Source organism: Wasmannia auropunctata, unplaced genomic scaffold (genome assembly GCF_000956235.1).
Source record: "Wasmannia auropunctata unplaced genomic scaffold, wasmannia.A_1.0 LD334385.1, whole genome shotgun sequence".
In the NCBI taxonomy this organism is placed as follows: domain Eukaryota; kingdom Metazoa; phylum Arthropoda; class Insecta; order Hymenoptera; family Formicidae; genus Wasmannia; species Wasmannia auropunctata.
The window spans coordinates 397,521-415,629 of NW_012028505.1; the positions used below are offsets into that span (position 1 = coordinate 397,521).

Consider the following 18,109-nt stretch of genomic DNA (forward strand, 5'->3'; position numbering starts at 1 on the left):
CTTCGAAATTTATATATAAATAGTGCTGGGTGAGACATAGTTCTTTTTTTCCAAACGAAAACGTTCAATTGGAATCGCGAGGAGAAAAACCATCTGTGATATCAACATTCGCTCATAATGTCGCAAAAAAAAAAACCGAAACGAGTGCGTGCGCGTCGTGAATTTTTTTTCTCTTCCCAAATGCAGGGTGGCCACGAAATCCTCTAATGTAAAGTTAAATGGCACAGAATTGTAGAGAATGAGATAAGTCCCATAATTTGGACGCTATTCTGGATATACGATTTTACGTCTAAAATGAGACCTATCGCATTACTGCGTTCGACGGGGAGATGCTTCAATCATTTGGCGCACTCTTACATTATAATTCTTTATTTGTATAATTAATATCATTTATTTATATTTTTTTATTGTGAGGAAATACAAAACGAAACATTAAAAAAGTAATATAAAAATCTTTCAGCGTGTATAAACGAAAAATAAAATATACTTAAAATAAGAGAGAATATATGCATATATAATTATCTCGTGGATCAATATACGTTACATTCATAACCAAGTTCTATGTGTGACAATCCTTTGTATTTCTTATTGAACGATAAAAAATCAAATTTTCAGTGTATAGTGAATCATGTGCAGCATATTTGACAATAATTATACAAAATGGAACAAAGAAATTTTATGGCTACCCGGTGTAATCCACCACGCAGCGACTGCTCAGTATTTGTACGATTGCGCTTGATCAAAAACATAATAATGTAACGCGCACCTTCGGAATATTAATATCCTCGTTAGATTTCTTTAGTTACCTCATAAAAAGCGAACTTATAAATAAAAATTACATGCACTGTACATATATAATCAATCACAGATTTTTATCTGTATATATATTGTACCCATAATTAATTAGGGCAAAATCAAAGTAAATTTATGTAAGAAATATATATATATATATACAAAAGACATGGATGCATGGACGATCATAAAATATACGAGGGAAAATTCAGAAGTTAAACTCCATCGATTTCAATGAGACTTGGCAGAATTACGGAGTGAGTATATTCTCTCGAATATAATGTCCCTATTCGGGAGGCAGATGATCAATCGTTTTCGAGAAATTTCAATATTTAAATTTCATTAGTACAGTTCAGTCCAACGTTATATTCCAATATTTGTGACGTGAATAATTGCCCTCTTAATTTACAGACTCAAGTATAAATTTAATTCTCAATTAATCTGTTTTTTCTCGTTATGTAATAATATTTTATGATATAAATAATGATAATTGTTAAGATATTACTATAAAACGAAAAAAAAATTGACAGGCGGGTTTTAATTCGAATCTGTAAATTAAGTGGCAATTATCTACGTCAGATATTCGAATATAAACGTCCTAATATAAAACTCTACTAACTTTAAATGAATTTAATATTGAAATGTCTCAGAACAGTTGACTGTATGCCAAGTACGATTAATGACGGAGAAACTCACTAAGTAGTCTTGCTAAGTTTCATCGAAATCGGACGGAATACAGTTTTGAGCCTTCGCTTGTTAGCTCTAAATTAAGTTAGTATGTACATAATTAATAATATATTTTTTTACTATCAGTAAATTAATGTTTATTACGCTGAGATAAAAGTAAAAGATGTGTGTATGTGCGCTATAAATGTGAGATGTAATTTAATAAAGTCATAATGATACTTAGTCCTGGTCGTGCATTATTTTATAAAATAAAAAAATTATCAAGGAAATCTTACGTTATTATTTCATTTTTAGACAAATAAAGCGATTATTAAAATTGTCAAGTAAACCTCAGAGATCGATAGGAAAAAAGTTAAGTTAAAGTTTATGTGCTTTAGGGTTCCATGCCTAGTCAGCCACAAATTATTGGCATTATTTTTAAAAAATTTAAATTAAAATTAATTTTAGATATGAAAAAATATCTAAATTATTTGCAAACTAATTTTTATACTATAATTATTGAAAGATAAAACAAAGAGAACGTAAGAAAATATATTTACATTAAACAGAATTTTATAGTATATCACTGCACATCAACCAGTGAAAGAATATCTATGGTTAGGATCAGCATTACAGGCAAAGTGGGAAAAGTCTTACGCTGGTTTTGACACACGCGAAACGGACAAATTTCTGGCCGATCCATAAATATTCTTTTGCCGGACAGAGCATTTAAGCAACATATATGATATCTTGAATATTTTTGAATATAAAGATTAAATCGTATCAAGTACTACGTTCCACATTTCTCGCGATAAACGTAGTCTAGAAAATAATTACGTAATATGTGTATAACAAATATCTTGATTCACATCTATTTACCAGCTTTCTCAGTGTTGATCATTATCCAATCGTCTGTAAAAAGATTTTTTCTATAAGAAAATATAATCCCGGGTGTCAGCGTTACTTTGGCACTTGGATATAAAGATGATTTTTTAATCAAACTTCTGTGTATCCACCATGGATTATAATTTGGTTTGAATTCGACCACCAATATCTTTTGGCAAAGAAAATATGATTTGTTGAATTTATCCCCTTCTATTTCTTGATGTGACATATAACTCGAATAATTTATAGATGCATTTGTCATCAAGTCCCATTTTCCGAATACACCCCTGTAAGATGGGTCTAAATCGTAACATCTATAATAGTTTCGTTTTCTCTGTTGAAAAGGTCTTCTTGTTTCCAGTTTATTGTAGGATAATCTCTGTGCGTTAGCCAAGCAAAAAACTCATTTGATATGTTATATCCACTCTTTTGACCTAAGATTTTTTTAATGGACCAGAATTCGTCGGGAGTTACTGAGTTAAACATGCTATAACAAAAATTTTTTATGTGTCAGTAAAAGGTTTAATCGTTTGAATGTAAATATATGCAAAATTGTATCTTGACTAGCACAAGTGCATAACATTATATACCTAATACAATTCTATGCAATTCTAAAAGTAAAAATTGTGACTATTTATTAATCGTATAAATAATTCAAATCTCATAACTTTATTTACATGTTTTACATACTTTCTTTACAAATGTTTGTTAATATCAAGAATTATAATAAAGCTGCGTCGCGACGAAGAATGTAATAGACATGTCAAAATTTCTTTCTGAAAATTACTTACTCCAGTATTGCACGCTCTCCATAAATAAACAATAAATATACATACTTTAAATTTAGTAAAAATCAGGTACGTACTTGCTATTACTATACAGATTCAGTTTTAACATAATTTTATATTATCCGTACTCATATCCGTATTAATCGTTAATTAATCTGTTGTAGCTTTAAAATTACTATCGACTTGAGAAGCTTATTGCCATTTACAAAATAGTTGCAGGGAAATATAATACTTTTTGTTCATGCTTGAATAAATATTAAAGAATTAAAAATTTCTTTATCTAACAATAAGCAGAAAGGGTAACTGAGTATAAATTGGATTGTTCGAGAAGTTCATATTATGAAAAGTATTCATTTCAACGCGTCATTTAATGAATGTTAGGTCGAGATCTTATTCTTAGACATCAATATCAACTAGACATAATAGGCTACATCGTTCTTTCAAGGGAGATAGGTGGTATTTCAGAAGAAAGAAGAAGCTTAGATGAGATCGATTGAGTTTGTGTTAGTTACTGATTGTAAAGATAGAAAATAAAAGGGTACAATATTTTCGGAGAAACGCGTTGTGCAGACCACGGAAAAAAATTTGTAAAACGTATGGAGGTGATGCCATTGCTTTACCAACTTCATAAGTGATTCTCAAGATTTTTGAGGCGGATAATTTTGACTAAAGACTCTGGAAGAGTCTTCGGTCGTGGATGACGGCCAAATTAAAGCGCTATTCATAGAAAAATTTAATACTGTAAATATTAAATTGGTTGGTGATTAATTACTTATTTTAAGTCTTAAAAGTACTATTTTTGAATATTAAATATCAAAATAAGTAATTAACTAATTTAATATTCACAGTATTAAATTTCTCTATAAGGGTAATCGAAAACAACCGAAGGAAGTTGCACGCATTTGACTGAGATGTTCCTACCGCATCTACCGATACTTATCGGACACTGCGCCATCTGATCACTCGTTCCGACCTTTAAATTCTTTGAACGAAAAAAATATTCGGCAGTCTACAGACAGTAAAAACTAAAAACCCACTGTGAATGACTGTTTTGCCTACAAATCAACCAAGTTCTTCGAGACATGAGTTCAAAGTAGCACAACAGAATGGTGAATAGAGTTTTCATTTAGTTAAAAATTGCATTTCGTTCTGACTACAAAAAAAACTCATACTTCTTGAACAACCCAATAGATTATTTGAACAAAATTTTTATTATGTATCTAATATAAATTATATATTACTTTTTAAAAAAGTGTTTCTTTGTGACAGTTCATTGTGAAATACAGCGTATCTTTTTTTATAATTTGCTTGGCAAATTATATTGTACGTTTATGTGCTTTTTCAACAAATCATCCGATTTACATCTCTTTCGAGATTTTACATAAATCGATACGTCTCTGAATAAGTGTCCAGGGGAACGTTTAAAAGACATCCTATAAACGTTTTTATATCATGCAGATTATTTCGAAGAAAATCGAAATCCAACATGTATATATCACAACGCTTCAGTCTTCACTATAATCACTATAATGTACGTCTCGTTCGTCCAATATTCATTTTCTGAGACTGAGGCACAAGTATTTTCAATTACGTGAATAGAGAGAGAAAGAGAGTGAAGGATTGAGACACAAGTATTTTCAGTCACATGAATGGAGAAAGTGAAGGGCAAAAAAAAATCGGAACTTCTACCACGGATCCCTTAGCACAATTTTTATCCTCTAATTCGATTCAGATACGAGCTAATATCCATCTTTAATTAATCTCGCAACCTCCTATTTCGAATATGTCAGAGGTCGTAATTAAGCTCGAATAAATTGACACTTTCATTTTATAATATCTACAAATCTCGTCTAAAAACTGTATTCAAGAAATTTTTATTAACCCCTCGAATACGTTATTGAATATACTTTGTAGATTAGTAATAATATCTCGGAAAACGTAAAAGTCCAGGAGATATATCTATAAAAGCCTAAATTTCTCCTTAGATCATTTAGAATTCCTTTGTTGTCCGGGATAAGTCTTACGAGATTATCCTCTGGACCTGAATGGCTTACGTGCTCAATATACATATCCCATTCTGAGTAGCGCGACAATGTACGCCCTCGTCATTCGTCAGGGCTTCTCATCCCTCGAAATTCGTCTGGCGTGCAATCTCATGCATCGAGGACACTCAAGCTTGTCGGAGCTCTGCTTGCAATCGATGTGGAAGCACGCGCCGCACTTTTCACATCGTATCACCTTCGACAGATCCCACGGGAATATCACGTCCTTGGAGCAGCACAGCTCGCAGACAAATCCTCTGGCTTGGCACAACTGAAAGAAAAACAAATGATTCCGCGTTTACAATTAAATCATTCATTGTCTGAACAATTTCGACGATGCAGAACAAAAGGAATTGAGAAATTCGAAATCTTATTGGACTTATTGAATATTATATATTCTACTAAAATATCTTAAGGGGTCATGCCACCTTTGAGGCCCTAAAATGATACCCAAGTTTGGGATTTTTTCTAAGTAAACAGATAACTTTATTAAAAAATTTACTTTAAAGACATTGTTGTACATATATAATAAAGCAGAGAAAATATTTTTTAATTCTTTTAATGTTCAAAATGGTAACACACTGGCCTACTTGCTGAATGCCTTTTTTCTAAATCTTGAAATCGGTGTACAAGATTGCAGGCTCACAGTTTGACCTTGAACAAAATACAAAGAATTTTCATTGTCTACATATTAAAAACTATGGAAGTACGTAGGGATTTTTCTAAATATTGATTTTTCTCGAAATGGCAGCTATTTTACGAAAAATGTGTATTTTTCGCCAGTATACAAGTCTTTCTTAAAATAGCTGCTTAAAATAGATTTCGAGAAAAATCAATATTTAAAAAAATCCCTACGTACTTCCATAGTTTTTAATATGTAGCTAACAAAAATTCTTTGTGTTCAGGGTCAAACCATGTACCTGGAATCCTGTACACCGATAGAAAAAAAGGAGTTTCGCAAGTGTAGGCCCGTGCGCCGCGGACATAAGAAAAATAAAAAATATTTTTTTAGTTTCTTACATATGTATAAAAACAATGTTCTCTAAGCAGATTTTAAATAAAGTTATCCATTTACCCACAAAAAAATCCCAAACTTTAAGTTCTAAAATCTCAAAGATGGCATGACCCCTTAAGTAAAATTTTAACTTAAAAGAATCACTCATGAATTTTTCCAATATCCATAATTTGCAGAACTAATAGCGTTTTCAGACGGAGCGAATTTAATCGCTCCGGGAGCGATTAATGACGTCACATGCTCCATTTTAGATTTCTGATTGGACGAGGAGAGCGTGTGACATTATTAATCGCTTTCGAAGCGATCAAACCCCTTCCGTCCGAAAACGCTATAAATCTTTTAAATTAAATTGAAGATTAAAATAAAAATTAATTTCTGAATCGTTGAATTGATTAATGGGGTTTACCTCGCAGTCTACAATATGTGCGCAACAAACTTGGACGAGCTCCTGCAGCCTGACGAACAGCACACCGAGCTTGACGTTTATTAAGTCTTGAATCGAGTACACATGCGGATCGTTGATGATGTAATTCGGCTCTTTCTTCAGCACGTCTTGAAGACTACAACACCAAAGAAATGAACGTTATCGAGCTGTCATACTTATTTCATAACGCGACATTGCAGAAGAAAAAGACTGAGATTTACCTGGTCGCGAATCGACACGCGAATAAGAAATCCTTCAGAAAGAATAACTTCGTGCGCAGAAGTCTCGTTTTGTCGAGCTGCTTTATTCGCCTGTATAGCAGCGGATTCAAGTCGTTCACTTGGAACAGCGGGTCCGACATCATCTGATCCAGCAATCGGTATGAGAAATTCGACACGGGATATCTGCGGAGCGTCGCAAGAAACCGAGTTGAAGGAACGTCGAGACTTTACATAGCTTTAACGAAAAATGTTTTAAGAAATTCGCCACCTGTTGAAATCCCATTTCGATAGAATTTTCCCTGGCACAAATGCCACCTGGTTTGTGTGACACCCCGTGCAGAAGTATCGACCCAGATACTCGCAGTACCGAAACCGGTTGGCGTATTTCACAGCGACCTTCATGCCGCAACCCGCGCACCTATAATTCTGCTTGGCTATCAGCATCCGTCTTCTGAAAGAAAAAAGTAATCGAAGCTAAGCAAAAAAAAATCATCAAACAAAGTTGCGAAAAAAAGACTATAAATATTCATAACAGAGTGAAGAAAAAAATAAACGAGCATCTGCACAATGAAATCTAATGTAATCTTATTGTTATTTACAGAATCTACATATCGCAATCTTGTGCGATATGCGTTGTACGAAAAAATTACAAAATTACTTGAACTGAAAATTGTAAGATTCACATATAAAAATATTATTAAGCACCAAGATCCCTTTTAAATTGTGTTGGCATTTTCTTATTTTAATTATTCAAGAAAATTAAGTTTCCTAGACTTTTGATGATTAATAGAGTAACGTTTACTTAACTCATTCATGATAATAATTCGAAAAACACGTTTTTTTTTAATTTAGTGCATCCTTTTGAGGCAAGAATATATTTTAAGGATATTATTTGCAAAAATCATATTTATAGTGACACGACAATATTCTGATTGTTTAAGAATGAGTATAAAAAAAGCACTAAAGAACGGCACTGATTGTGATTCACAAAAATTGTGTTATTCATCTTTTTTTCGCACTTACACCGGTGGTGGATGAGGCGTGAAAATGATCTGCGGGCGAGGCGGGGCCCATTCGACTGTCCCCCTCAGCGGAATAGTCCGCGCGTCCTCAATCTCGACCTCGTCGGGGCTGACCGGCCAGCTCTTCGGCATCGGCAGCAGGCGTTGCGGCGCGTCCTTCTCCGAGACCAGCCACTGCAGCTCGCTCGCCCTCGGCAGCTGCTTCTCGCTGAAGCGACTGATGAGGGACAGAGCCACCCCCTCGGCGGACACGCTGCTCTCGCTCACGTTGGAGTCCGTGGCGTATCTCGCCGCGCGCGACTCCGCGTCCGAGAGCAACGACGCGGTCGACGCGGACATGCCGCCGTTCCTCAACGTCCTCCGCTCGTCGTCCAGTCCGGAGTCCTCCGTGGACACGCTGTCCTCCGAGGAGCTGCCCGGGGACGTGGACAACGGGCTGACGCTCTGATCGGTGGTCGTGGTCGTGTCGGTCCTGCCGTCGCTCAGCAGGTCGCCGCGGCTCCAGCGCCTGCCGGTACCGCGGCACCTCTCCTCCTGGCGCTGCCGGCGCCGCAGCCGGATGCGCTGCTTCAGCCGGTTGATCTCCTCGTCGCTCTCGTCGTCGGCCGCGTCGTCCAGCAGCCGGCGCTGCAGACGGTTGCACTTGACCTGCTCGATCGCGGCGATCATCGCCTCGCAGACGCTGAAGTGCGCGTTCTCGCGGTCCAGCTCGGCGTCGTGGGCGCGCGAGAACCGCGCCGACGACAGGAAGCTGGTCAGACTCTGGCCCTCGGCCGGCCGCGGGAAGTAGCCGGTCGCCATCGGCTGCACGCTACTGCCGCCGTCCTCCATGAAGCTCTTCCGCGGCGTGCGGATGTCCTTCTGTCCCTCCACCTCCGAGCTCCAGCTGCCCGTGAACTCGGGCGCCGAGCCCACCAGGAAGGACGTCTTCTTGCGCTGCGTCCACTGGTCCTGCAGCGTCCTCGTCTCCGCCGATTCCGCGATCGCGATCGGCCGCGTCTCCTCGACCGTGTTGCCGACCTTCTCGCGAACACGCGAAGCCGCGTTCTCCGCGTTCTCGGCGGCTTTCTTACCCCGGCTGTGTTTGGCCTTCGTCCGACTCCTCGTCTTCCTGATCGGCGTCTTTGGTTTCGCCGTGAGTTTGTCCACGCTGAGATCAACGGGCTGCTTCGAATCCGCGTAATTGACATTTATGATCTCCGCCAATTCAACGGTACGACGTCGGTTATTGCTGTTGTTGCAGTTGCCGTTCTCCTGAATCGCCGGCGAGATTAAATTTTCCACGACTGCGCCACCCTTGACCAAAGCGGGCAGACTGTTCCACGTTTTCAGAGGTACATCGTCGATCTTGGAATTGTCCCCTTGTGCGTCACCGTCAGCGTTAACTTGTGCGGATTTTGACATCTGACTCTCGGCGTCGTTCGTGTCGCGCGACACAGACTGCGTCGAAGCCTTCAGTTTGTCCAGTTGACATCTGCTGAGAACGCTCGTGCTCTTGTCGCGCGCGAGGATGTGACTGAGGCCAGAAAAATTTACCGGATACGAGGACGAGCGACGGTGTCGCCTGGGACTCGTTTTAGGAGATATCCACGATGGTAAAAACTGCAAATTAAAATTTAAAAATGAGCAAAAAATTATTTAAAACCACGTACGGTATCGTCATGTATTTGTATAAAGCAAATTTTTGAATTTCAAAATCCTGAGATTTTTAACTTTAGAATTCAAATTTAAAAATTTTTCCTATTTTATTGCAAAGATTTTTAACTTTAGAGCTCAAATTTCTTAAATTTTTTATTTTAACGCAAAGATTTTTAACTTTAGAGTTCAAATTTTTTTAATTTTTTACTTTAAAATGTAAAGAAATTAATCAAAAGGAAATTAATATAAAAACGATAGTCATGCGTGCATTTACGTTGCACAAAACAAGAAAATAACGTTAAGACTACTTACTAAGCAAGGATCAATTTCTGCGAGCAACACAGGCTGATTCCTCTCGACCGCTCTTAGATACAAAAGTGTCGCCTCTGCCAAGTTCTCTTGACAAAGGAAGGCCCATGGTTCCAGACAGGAAAGCAAATGTTCCTTATCTGATAGAAGCCACGATAATTTATGTGATAGGGAGTGGCCCTCTAAACTATAAATTGGTTACTCTTAGTGTTTGTCCAGCGTGATAAGAAAAGCTTCTTGAGATATGGACACATTCAAAAGAATACACCACATGTTTATATATAAATACCTTTTGTACAGCCACAACATGTCTTTCTTGGATGTTATCCTAGCTGGCAAATTGCACAAATAATCCTCGTTTTCCGACAGTATTGGTGATGTCGCCAAAGACGGTTGGAGCCAATTCAGTCCTTGAATGAATATCCAACAATCCGGCTCACCCTTTAACAAATTTTTTTACGACATGAGATTTATGCAGCAAGATGCCCTTTTAAACGAACAAAGTCACTTGTATTTATTGTAGTTATTGCAATTTTTAATCGTATTAATATTAATGACCTTTCGATACAAAAACCTAATTTTAATTTAATGTCAAATATGCTTAAAATTGACAGTAAACGATCACTTTAATCCTTTCGCCTGCAATTTTGATAACAACACACTCATTCGATTGCATTTGACAAAGATTTGAGAAGAAAAAAGTGTCGCTCGGCACTGAGAAACTAGTAACTGAGCACTAAAGTTGACACTTGTTGAAAGTTAAGAAACCTGTCATGTTTTTTCTTTTTTTTTAAATCAAAATTGAAGGTGAATGGATTGAAGTAAGCATTTCTGTAATTCCAAAATATCTTCAAGAAGAAGCTGTTAGGAGCGACAAGGTCAACTAACGTCAGGGTCGAATATGCGACAGCCGTGCTTGAATATCCGCTCCATCACACTGTGCAGCCGGTTCAGGCCGCCGTAGACATTCCACACGTTGGACACCCCGTCGATCAGCAGGCCCTCCACAGTGGAGCGAAGGCTGTGGAGGAGCTGCCACTGCTCCTTGTCGCGAGTGTTCTCCGACATCCCCGCCCGCGGACCTGCGGTGACAAAACCGTCCATATTTCAATCGTCCTCGACAAACAAATTAATCGTTATTAATCTGCCTCAATTAAAATTCTCCACTTACCTGATCGCGATATAGATTACGACGATCAAGAGGCGGTGACAGGCCCTACCATAGCTACGCCACAAGGGAGGCGATCACGCGGCGCTCCGACGTGCGAGTGAGACGATCTCTACTCATCGTCGAGAGACTCCTTTGGTTAAAATAATCCACCTAAATCTCTCGAGCGTGTAAAAATCGACGTTGAAGCGGAATATTTATATATGTATATCTCAGGCCGAGATGACAGCTGTATAGAGGCCGTTCGATCGCCCGTCCAAGGTGACACCCAGGTAAGGAGCGAAAGTCGCTGGTAGAGCAGCCTCGCCGGAGCCTTTAACTCGTAGTCATTCGCTCACCGTGCACGGGGCACGCACTGGGAGGCTGCTCTCGCTCCAACACAAATGCTCCGACAACGCTATGTACGTACAGTAGCAGCCGCGTAGGATTAACGCACTGTCGCGTGCTCTCGCATGCTAGTCGCACGAGTCGCGCGACAGCTGACATCCGCCCGTGATCGACGTGCAGCACACGCGATAAACCTGACGGCGGCGATGGGGGCGGGCAACTCCCGCTGCGGGCTCGATCACGGATAGTCGCGCGACGGTGCTGTCATGTGGCTCTGGGTGGCTCATTGAGATCAGAGGAGCGCTGTTTACGCTGGTTTACGCTGGTAACTATAGGTAACTCGAGACTTTGTAGTAACAATCGCGGCGGATCCATGTGTTCCGTAGACGGGCGACAGTCAAACTCGCGAGCGCGGCGACCTAAACTGACGCCGTCGATAAGCGTGAATTATCGACAACGACGCGATACGCTGCAGTATTTTATATAATAATTTATTATTATATGATATATAAAATTTTACGATAAAAATATTTCGTGATAAAAATTTCTTTTATTTGTGTATGTCGTTTGTTTGCGAGGTATATTCAATTAAATGTATTACGTTTATAAATAATAATTTTTTTTTATTTTGTTTTTCTGATTTTTAAATTAGATAAGACTGATAAGAGAGCATTTATGTAGAAATAAAACTTTTGAAATTGTAACGCTCGGAATTTTTATTTATGTCTCTTGCTTGATTTTCTGGCTGTTTGATATTTTATTTGCAATTTACAATGCCACATCGATATATATGTATTATATAGTTAACAATTGTATAGTTAACAAGTTTGATGTTGGTAAATATACTATAAGCATATGTATACATAATACTAACAATAAATACCTAATTTAAAAAAAATGCTCCCTTCTCCGTCCCGCCTCTCAATCGTAAATCTTAAAATTCAATTGTTCAAAATTTGATAGAATATAACAATTGAGAAATATAATTTCAGATGAAAAGTGATACTAACGGAAGATCTAAGAAACTTCAAAAAAATTTTTTCTCATTGGTTGATACAAATATAAAAAGGACAGTTTTTAAGAATTTTTTAAAATAGGAAAGAATACGCGATTGAGGATTTAAATTTAATATTCAAATTTTTTATATCTTGAACTATTTCATATAATACATATATACTTAATTTTCTTTGTATTTCATATAAACAAGAAATAAGAAGGAATGAATATCATCCTACAATTATAATTCAGCACAATTTAATGACAACAAAGTATTAATTATCTGTTAATTAATATTAATTGTAAGTTAATTAGTAATTAATTAATATTATGTACATTATACATACATCTTGTCTCACAGTTCTTATAATAATGTTGCAGTTACCTAAGCATCTTCGAAAGGCTGACCTTAACGATATTCATAGCTCTTACATAATGGAGAACGATGAGATATGCAATAATACACTCAAATCAAAGTTGGAGATTGCAGTAATAACAATTTTATCGCGCCAGTAAGATAACAAAGCCAAGTTCATTGATAAAATTTCACTGTTCACAATAAATACGTGACAAAGACACAGACAAAATATTATAATTATAATTATAAAATCAACTTTATTTTTGGCATTTACATGAATTATATTAAGATATTCAACGCTCTTCAACTATTTAGGAAAAAAAAAATCATTTCCATTATTACATTATTTAATTATTATTATTATAACAAATTAGTATGTCATATTTATAAATTTAAGATTTTTATGATTATCGTATTTATCACATTTATTATTTACGATATGTTTGTTAAATAAAATTAGTGATCTGAATATAATTAAAGTGTTACATATAATTGCAATAATTTGCGTAATTATATGTAAATCTACTGCAATTACCGGCTAAACATCATATTTATTATAGGATTTATTTGCAACAGAGTTTGCCATGAACTGTATTTATTCGATGTTTACATTGATATATAAGCTACGTTAATAACGTATGTACGTCGACGAATTAACAAGTCAGGAACAAAGTCCGCGCCGGGCGCGAGCCGACACCCCACGCAAAGTGCGCGCGCGCACGTGCGCGGTGCGCACAAATGCGTTCGAGAGTATCGATATATATGCTCATCGATATTCTCTCGTTTGATAATAAATAAACAATTGATGAATGATTGTCGACAAAAGGATCATTTCAAAAAATTCAATTCTTTTTTCATTATAATTTACAATTTTTCACGTAACAAAAAAGACAAGGATATGAAAGCAGCATCGAACTCGTGTAAAGCCAAGAACGCTGCAGGAGCGTATCGTATTGTAAAAAAAATCTCTCAGTATCGATCATTTTAACGAAGATACACGAAAAATCTACGTACATATAAAAGAATTGTTTTCCGATTTTACTTGACGTACCAAGAACAATTTAAATTATTATCTCGCTCGCGGTCTGAAAAATCGCGCATCGCGCGGCTACAACTTTTCTACGAAATTCAAAAGTCGCGATCTCTCGTTTATCAGCCCGAGTCCATCACGAACGTTCCCCCTCCCTTCTGCTACCCCTCCCCCGTGGGAGCCGCGGTAGCCGCACGGCACACACGCGCTACGCGCGAGCGATTGAAGCGGTGCTGTCCGTTCTCTCCACGCCGAGACGAGACACGTCGGAGTGTCGCTTCTTCGCACCACACACGTGTGCCGGTGTGCCGCGCGCGTGTTGATCCTCCGCATTTATTCTTCCTCCCCTTCGCGGATGAGAGTGCGTGGTGCCCGCGGTCCGATCCGAGTTGTCGACTTGTGGTGAAAATTATGGCGAGCTGCAGGCTGCTCGGCGCCCTCGCGCGCTGCTCGCGCGCCAACGGCGCGAGCCTCGCTTCGAAATGCACAGGTGATTACGTGTCCGCCGAGGAGAAGTCTGTCGCAAGGAGCTTCGGGCAGGAGCGCTGCGAATTTTGCTCTCTACGGGATATCACATGATCCGTCGCGTACCCCCTCCCCCCTTCCCCCCCGGGGATAACTTGTCGCTCACGCGCCGGGAGTATTCCTACTCGCTATTTAATTCCCTGTACACGTGAAACACGAGAAATGAACATGCCGAGAGTGAAGAGGTTGAACAACCTCCGGTCGGCAACAGTCTCCGGAGGAGAAAACGGGGAGAGACCGCGGGCACGGACGATTTTTGTGCATCGTCCGGCCGATGGGTCGCCGAACGAAGCGAATCCCTAATCGTGTGTTATGTCCATTTCTATACCAATGTAGATTAACTTTGATCACGGTTTTATTTACTTTTTATCTTTTTCCAATAGTTAAAAGTAGAAAAAGGATACGAAGTAAGTTAAACCTGGATTAAAGTTAATCTACGTCGGTAGAAATAGATATCAGGGAGCACCGTTTGCAGGTTAAGAGAGGGAGTGATTGCTCTTTTTTCCTCCCAAAACACTGGCATATACAGTGGATACAGTATATAGGTCGGGCCGGTGTATACGTGTCGAGCAAAATGCCGAAGTAGGCGCGCGTTCGACCTTTGCTCCCACAATCGAAGAGAGAGAGAGAGAGCTGGTGATGATAAGGTCGATTAGCGCTAACTTCGGTGATCGACGACTGGCACACCCGGCGGCGACCGGAGATCGAGTTATGTTATTTTGAGGAATATCTCTCTACATCTAATTGCTATTTGCACGGAGAGGTGCCGATCCGACAGGCGAATATTACGTGATCATGCTGTATACTTTAATTCGTACACTTTGGACCAGAAGTCCAAAGTACGAGAGTTCGAATCTCTCGTCGAGTTTTCGAACGAGCCGCGTGCTCGAAATCAAGCTGCGAAGACTCGATTGTTTTGAGCGACACTCGAGCTGACGAAGGATTCATTGCATTTATTGCCGACAGAAATTTAACCGGCTTTTATCGTTGTTTCTTTACATAATTTTATACACACGGTATATATATATGTATATATATATCGCCTGACTTTTACATCGCATTATTTCACCTTACTGAATCGAATTACCTTACGATTCGAATTAACGTAAATTATATAAAGATCCAAATAATTGTTTATTTCAATTTGAAGCGTTTGATGTTTGAATCGTTCGACCGTCTCGGAAAATTCCGAGAATACTTTATGTCATTCAGATACACACAGAGATAAAATGTATAAAAGTGTAGATGTTATGATGTATAACTGTAGATTGTGGAAAGATTAGATAATTTCTGTTTTTCTTTTAACTTTTTTTCATTTGTAACGAAAAAAATAAGTTCAAAGACTAAATAGTGCGACAGTATGTAAAAATATGTAAAAAAAAGTGTAAGCGAAAGGAAAATATTTATAATAGATATGTCTTGAAAGGATACATCAAATTGCCGAAACTGGAAGTCGAGAGATCATATCAGATTGTACGGATAAATTTCGAGATTGAAAAATAAGTTATCACAATGCAATAGAATGAACTGTTCAATCTTTGCAACCATCAACTCGACAGAATTAATACATTTAATTAATATATGATACATTTAGGCGTATGTATTTTTGTAGACTTATAGATAATCACTTTTAACATCAAAAAGTGACAATTAAGAGTGCAAGATATAGTACGAATATGTATGAGGTTTTATCACATAATGTAAATGTTGTAGACATATAAATGTTGAGCTATACCTTAAAATTGAGGAATTATAAACGTTTCGTGATAAAACGTTTCACAAAAGTTATTACGTTTTAAAATGAAAGATTTGAAAATATTTTATTAATGAAATTCTCTTTTATATTACAATGAAATTATTGTATATTTTATTTTATTACGTAATATTACACAATGTTACATATGAAAAAAATAATACCATTGTATTTCTGTGTATATTGTCGTTGCATTACATTTAATTGCTCATATCTCACATTTTTTATTCTCTCTGTGTGTGTAGGTATGCAACAATCAACGAGAACACTAGCAACCGAAGGAAATAGGAAATATTTTAAATACAAAACCGTTGGCGATGTAGCAGTCATCACCATAGATTCACCAAATGCCAAAGTAATATATAGTAATACATAATTGTGTGTGTCATTAAATATGACAAAATTATTTTAAAATTAAGAAGGAAACCACAATATTAATATTAACATAGATCGATCCTCACTTTATTGTTGATATATAGGTAAATACCTTAAACAAGGGACTGATGGAGGAGGTAGAAGGATTACTGAATGAAATTCAGTCCAATACTTTGGTGAACTCGGCGGTTCTTATTAGCGGGAAACCAGACAATTTCATAGTTGGCGCAGACATTACGATGTTACAAGCTCTTCCGGACGCAGACGCTGGTTATCGAGTAGCGAAGGAGGGTCACCGAATTCTGGATTTAATAGCGAATAGTACGAAGCCAATTGTTGCTGCTATTCACGGCTCGTGCCTTGGCGGAGGATTAGAGGTACCGTATCAATTAAAAATAAATTTAAAAAAGCATTTTGATAAAACAGAAAAATAGAAAGGAAAAGACAGAGTTATGAATTACTCATTGATTGCTTTATACAGGTCGCATTAGCGTGCCATTACAGGCTCGCCGTTAACAACAAGCAAACTAAATTAGGATTGCCGGAAGTGAGGCTCGGCCTCCTTCCCGGCGGCGGTGGTACTCAGCGTCTGCCTCAACTGATTCCCCTCCCCACCGCTCTGGATATGGTACTCACTGGTAAAAATCTTAAACCCGACAAAGCGAAGAAACTTGGCCTGGTGGATATCGTGGTGAACCACCTTGGGCCGGGAATCGGATCGCCCGCAGAAAAGTAAAAATATACTAGATAATAGAAAGCACATAGTATTCCTTCCAAACAGACACTGCTTAAATTTTTCGCACTAATTCCTTTTCAACAAGCTTTTATGTGATTTCAATAAGTTATTTATGCTGTAAAAATATTTAGATAACATTTACAGATAACATTCTAGATAGCATTAGATAACATAATTTCTTTGCTCGATTTGTATAATTTATATACATGTATGCAAGAGATTTACAGCATATATATTCATAAATTCTTCAGATAATATTTGTCTCGCCTTTCATGTATATTAATTCCATACATAACCTCTTTCTCTAAAGTTTGAATGTTGCCGTGCGTTAAAATTATATCGCCCGATTTAAAAGATCAAATTACGCTTTTCAGTACGGTGAGATACCTGGAGGAAACCGCGGTGAAAGCCGCGCAGGATCTCGCGAGCGGGAGATTGAAGATTGAACGCGGCCCGAAATCTCTCGTGGACAAGATAACGAAACAGGTTCTGTCCATCAACTTCGTCAAGGATCAGGTGTTCCAGAAAGCGAAGGCCCAAGTGATGAAAATGACGAACGGCTTGTATCCAGCTCCGCTTAAAATCCTGGAGGTGGTGAGGGTCGGTCTGGACAAGGGTCCCGCTGCCGGATTCGACGCCGAGGCCAGGGGATTCGGTCAGCTGGCGGCTACGCCGGAGTGCAAGGGCCTCACCAGTTTGTTCTTCGGCCAGACAGCGTGCAAGAAAAATCGTTTCGGCCCACCCAAGAGTGCAGTCAAGTAGGTCTTTCAGTAAATCTTCAAACACTCTGGCGAAAATTTTTCTTTAAATTCTTTATATAATTTTCTACATTTCATCACAAATTTCTATATATTTTTATATAAATTTCTATAGAATTTCCATATAAATTTTAGAATTTTTCAAAATTTTTATATAATTTTAGAACTTTAGAAAATTCTCAGTTTTTTTTCTTTTTTTTTTTTTAAGGATGTTTAATACGTACAATAGTAGCAAAAAGTTAAAGGACTGATTTTGACGAATATGCTCTTCTCATATAGTT

At 37.9% G+C, this 18,109-nt stretch overlaps 2 protein-coding genes across 2 annotated transcripts in view; one reads left to right on the forward strand and one right to left on the reverse strand.

Annotated features, from left to right (window-relative positions):
* Positions 1–2,993: 2,993 nt before the first annotated feature.
* LOC105458704 (run domain Beclin-1 interacting and cysteine-rich containing protein) lies at positions 2,994–11,570 on the reverse strand. Its single transcript, XM_011704207.1, has 9 exons — positions 10,974–11,570; positions 10,691–10,884; positions 10,092–10,243; positions 9,806–9,989; positions 7,857–9,457; positions 7,102–7,284; positions 6,834–7,016; positions 6,595–6,748; positions 2,994–5,444 (listed from the first exon to the last, which is right to left on the reverse strand). The coding sequence occupies exons 2-9, from the start codon at positions 10,868–10,870 to the stop codon at positions 5,244–5,246; spliced, it is 2,838 nt and encodes a 945-aa protein (XP_011702509.1). The 5' UTR covers positions 10,871–10,884; positions 10,974–11,570; the 3' UTR covers positions 2,994–5,243.
* A 2,300-nt stretch (positions 11,571–13,870) lies between these two features.
* Positions 13,871–18,109, forward strand: part of LOC105458707 (trifunctional enzyme subunit alpha, mitochondrial) — a 9,256-nt gene continuing 5,017 nt past the window's right edge. Inside the window, exons 1-5 of the mRNA XM_011704214.1 lie at positions 13,871–14,171; positions 16,205–16,314; positions 16,439–16,711; positions 16,816–17,066; positions 17,445–17,828. Coding sequence (XP_011702516.1) covers positions 14,093–14,171; positions 16,205–16,314; positions 16,439–16,711; positions 16,816–17,066; positions 17,445–17,828 — 1,097 coding nt within the window. The 5' untranslated portion in view covers positions 13,871–14,092. The remainder of the gene's footprint in view (positions 14,172–16,204; positions 16,315–16,438; positions 16,712–16,815; positions 17,067–17,444; positions 17,829–18,109) is intronic.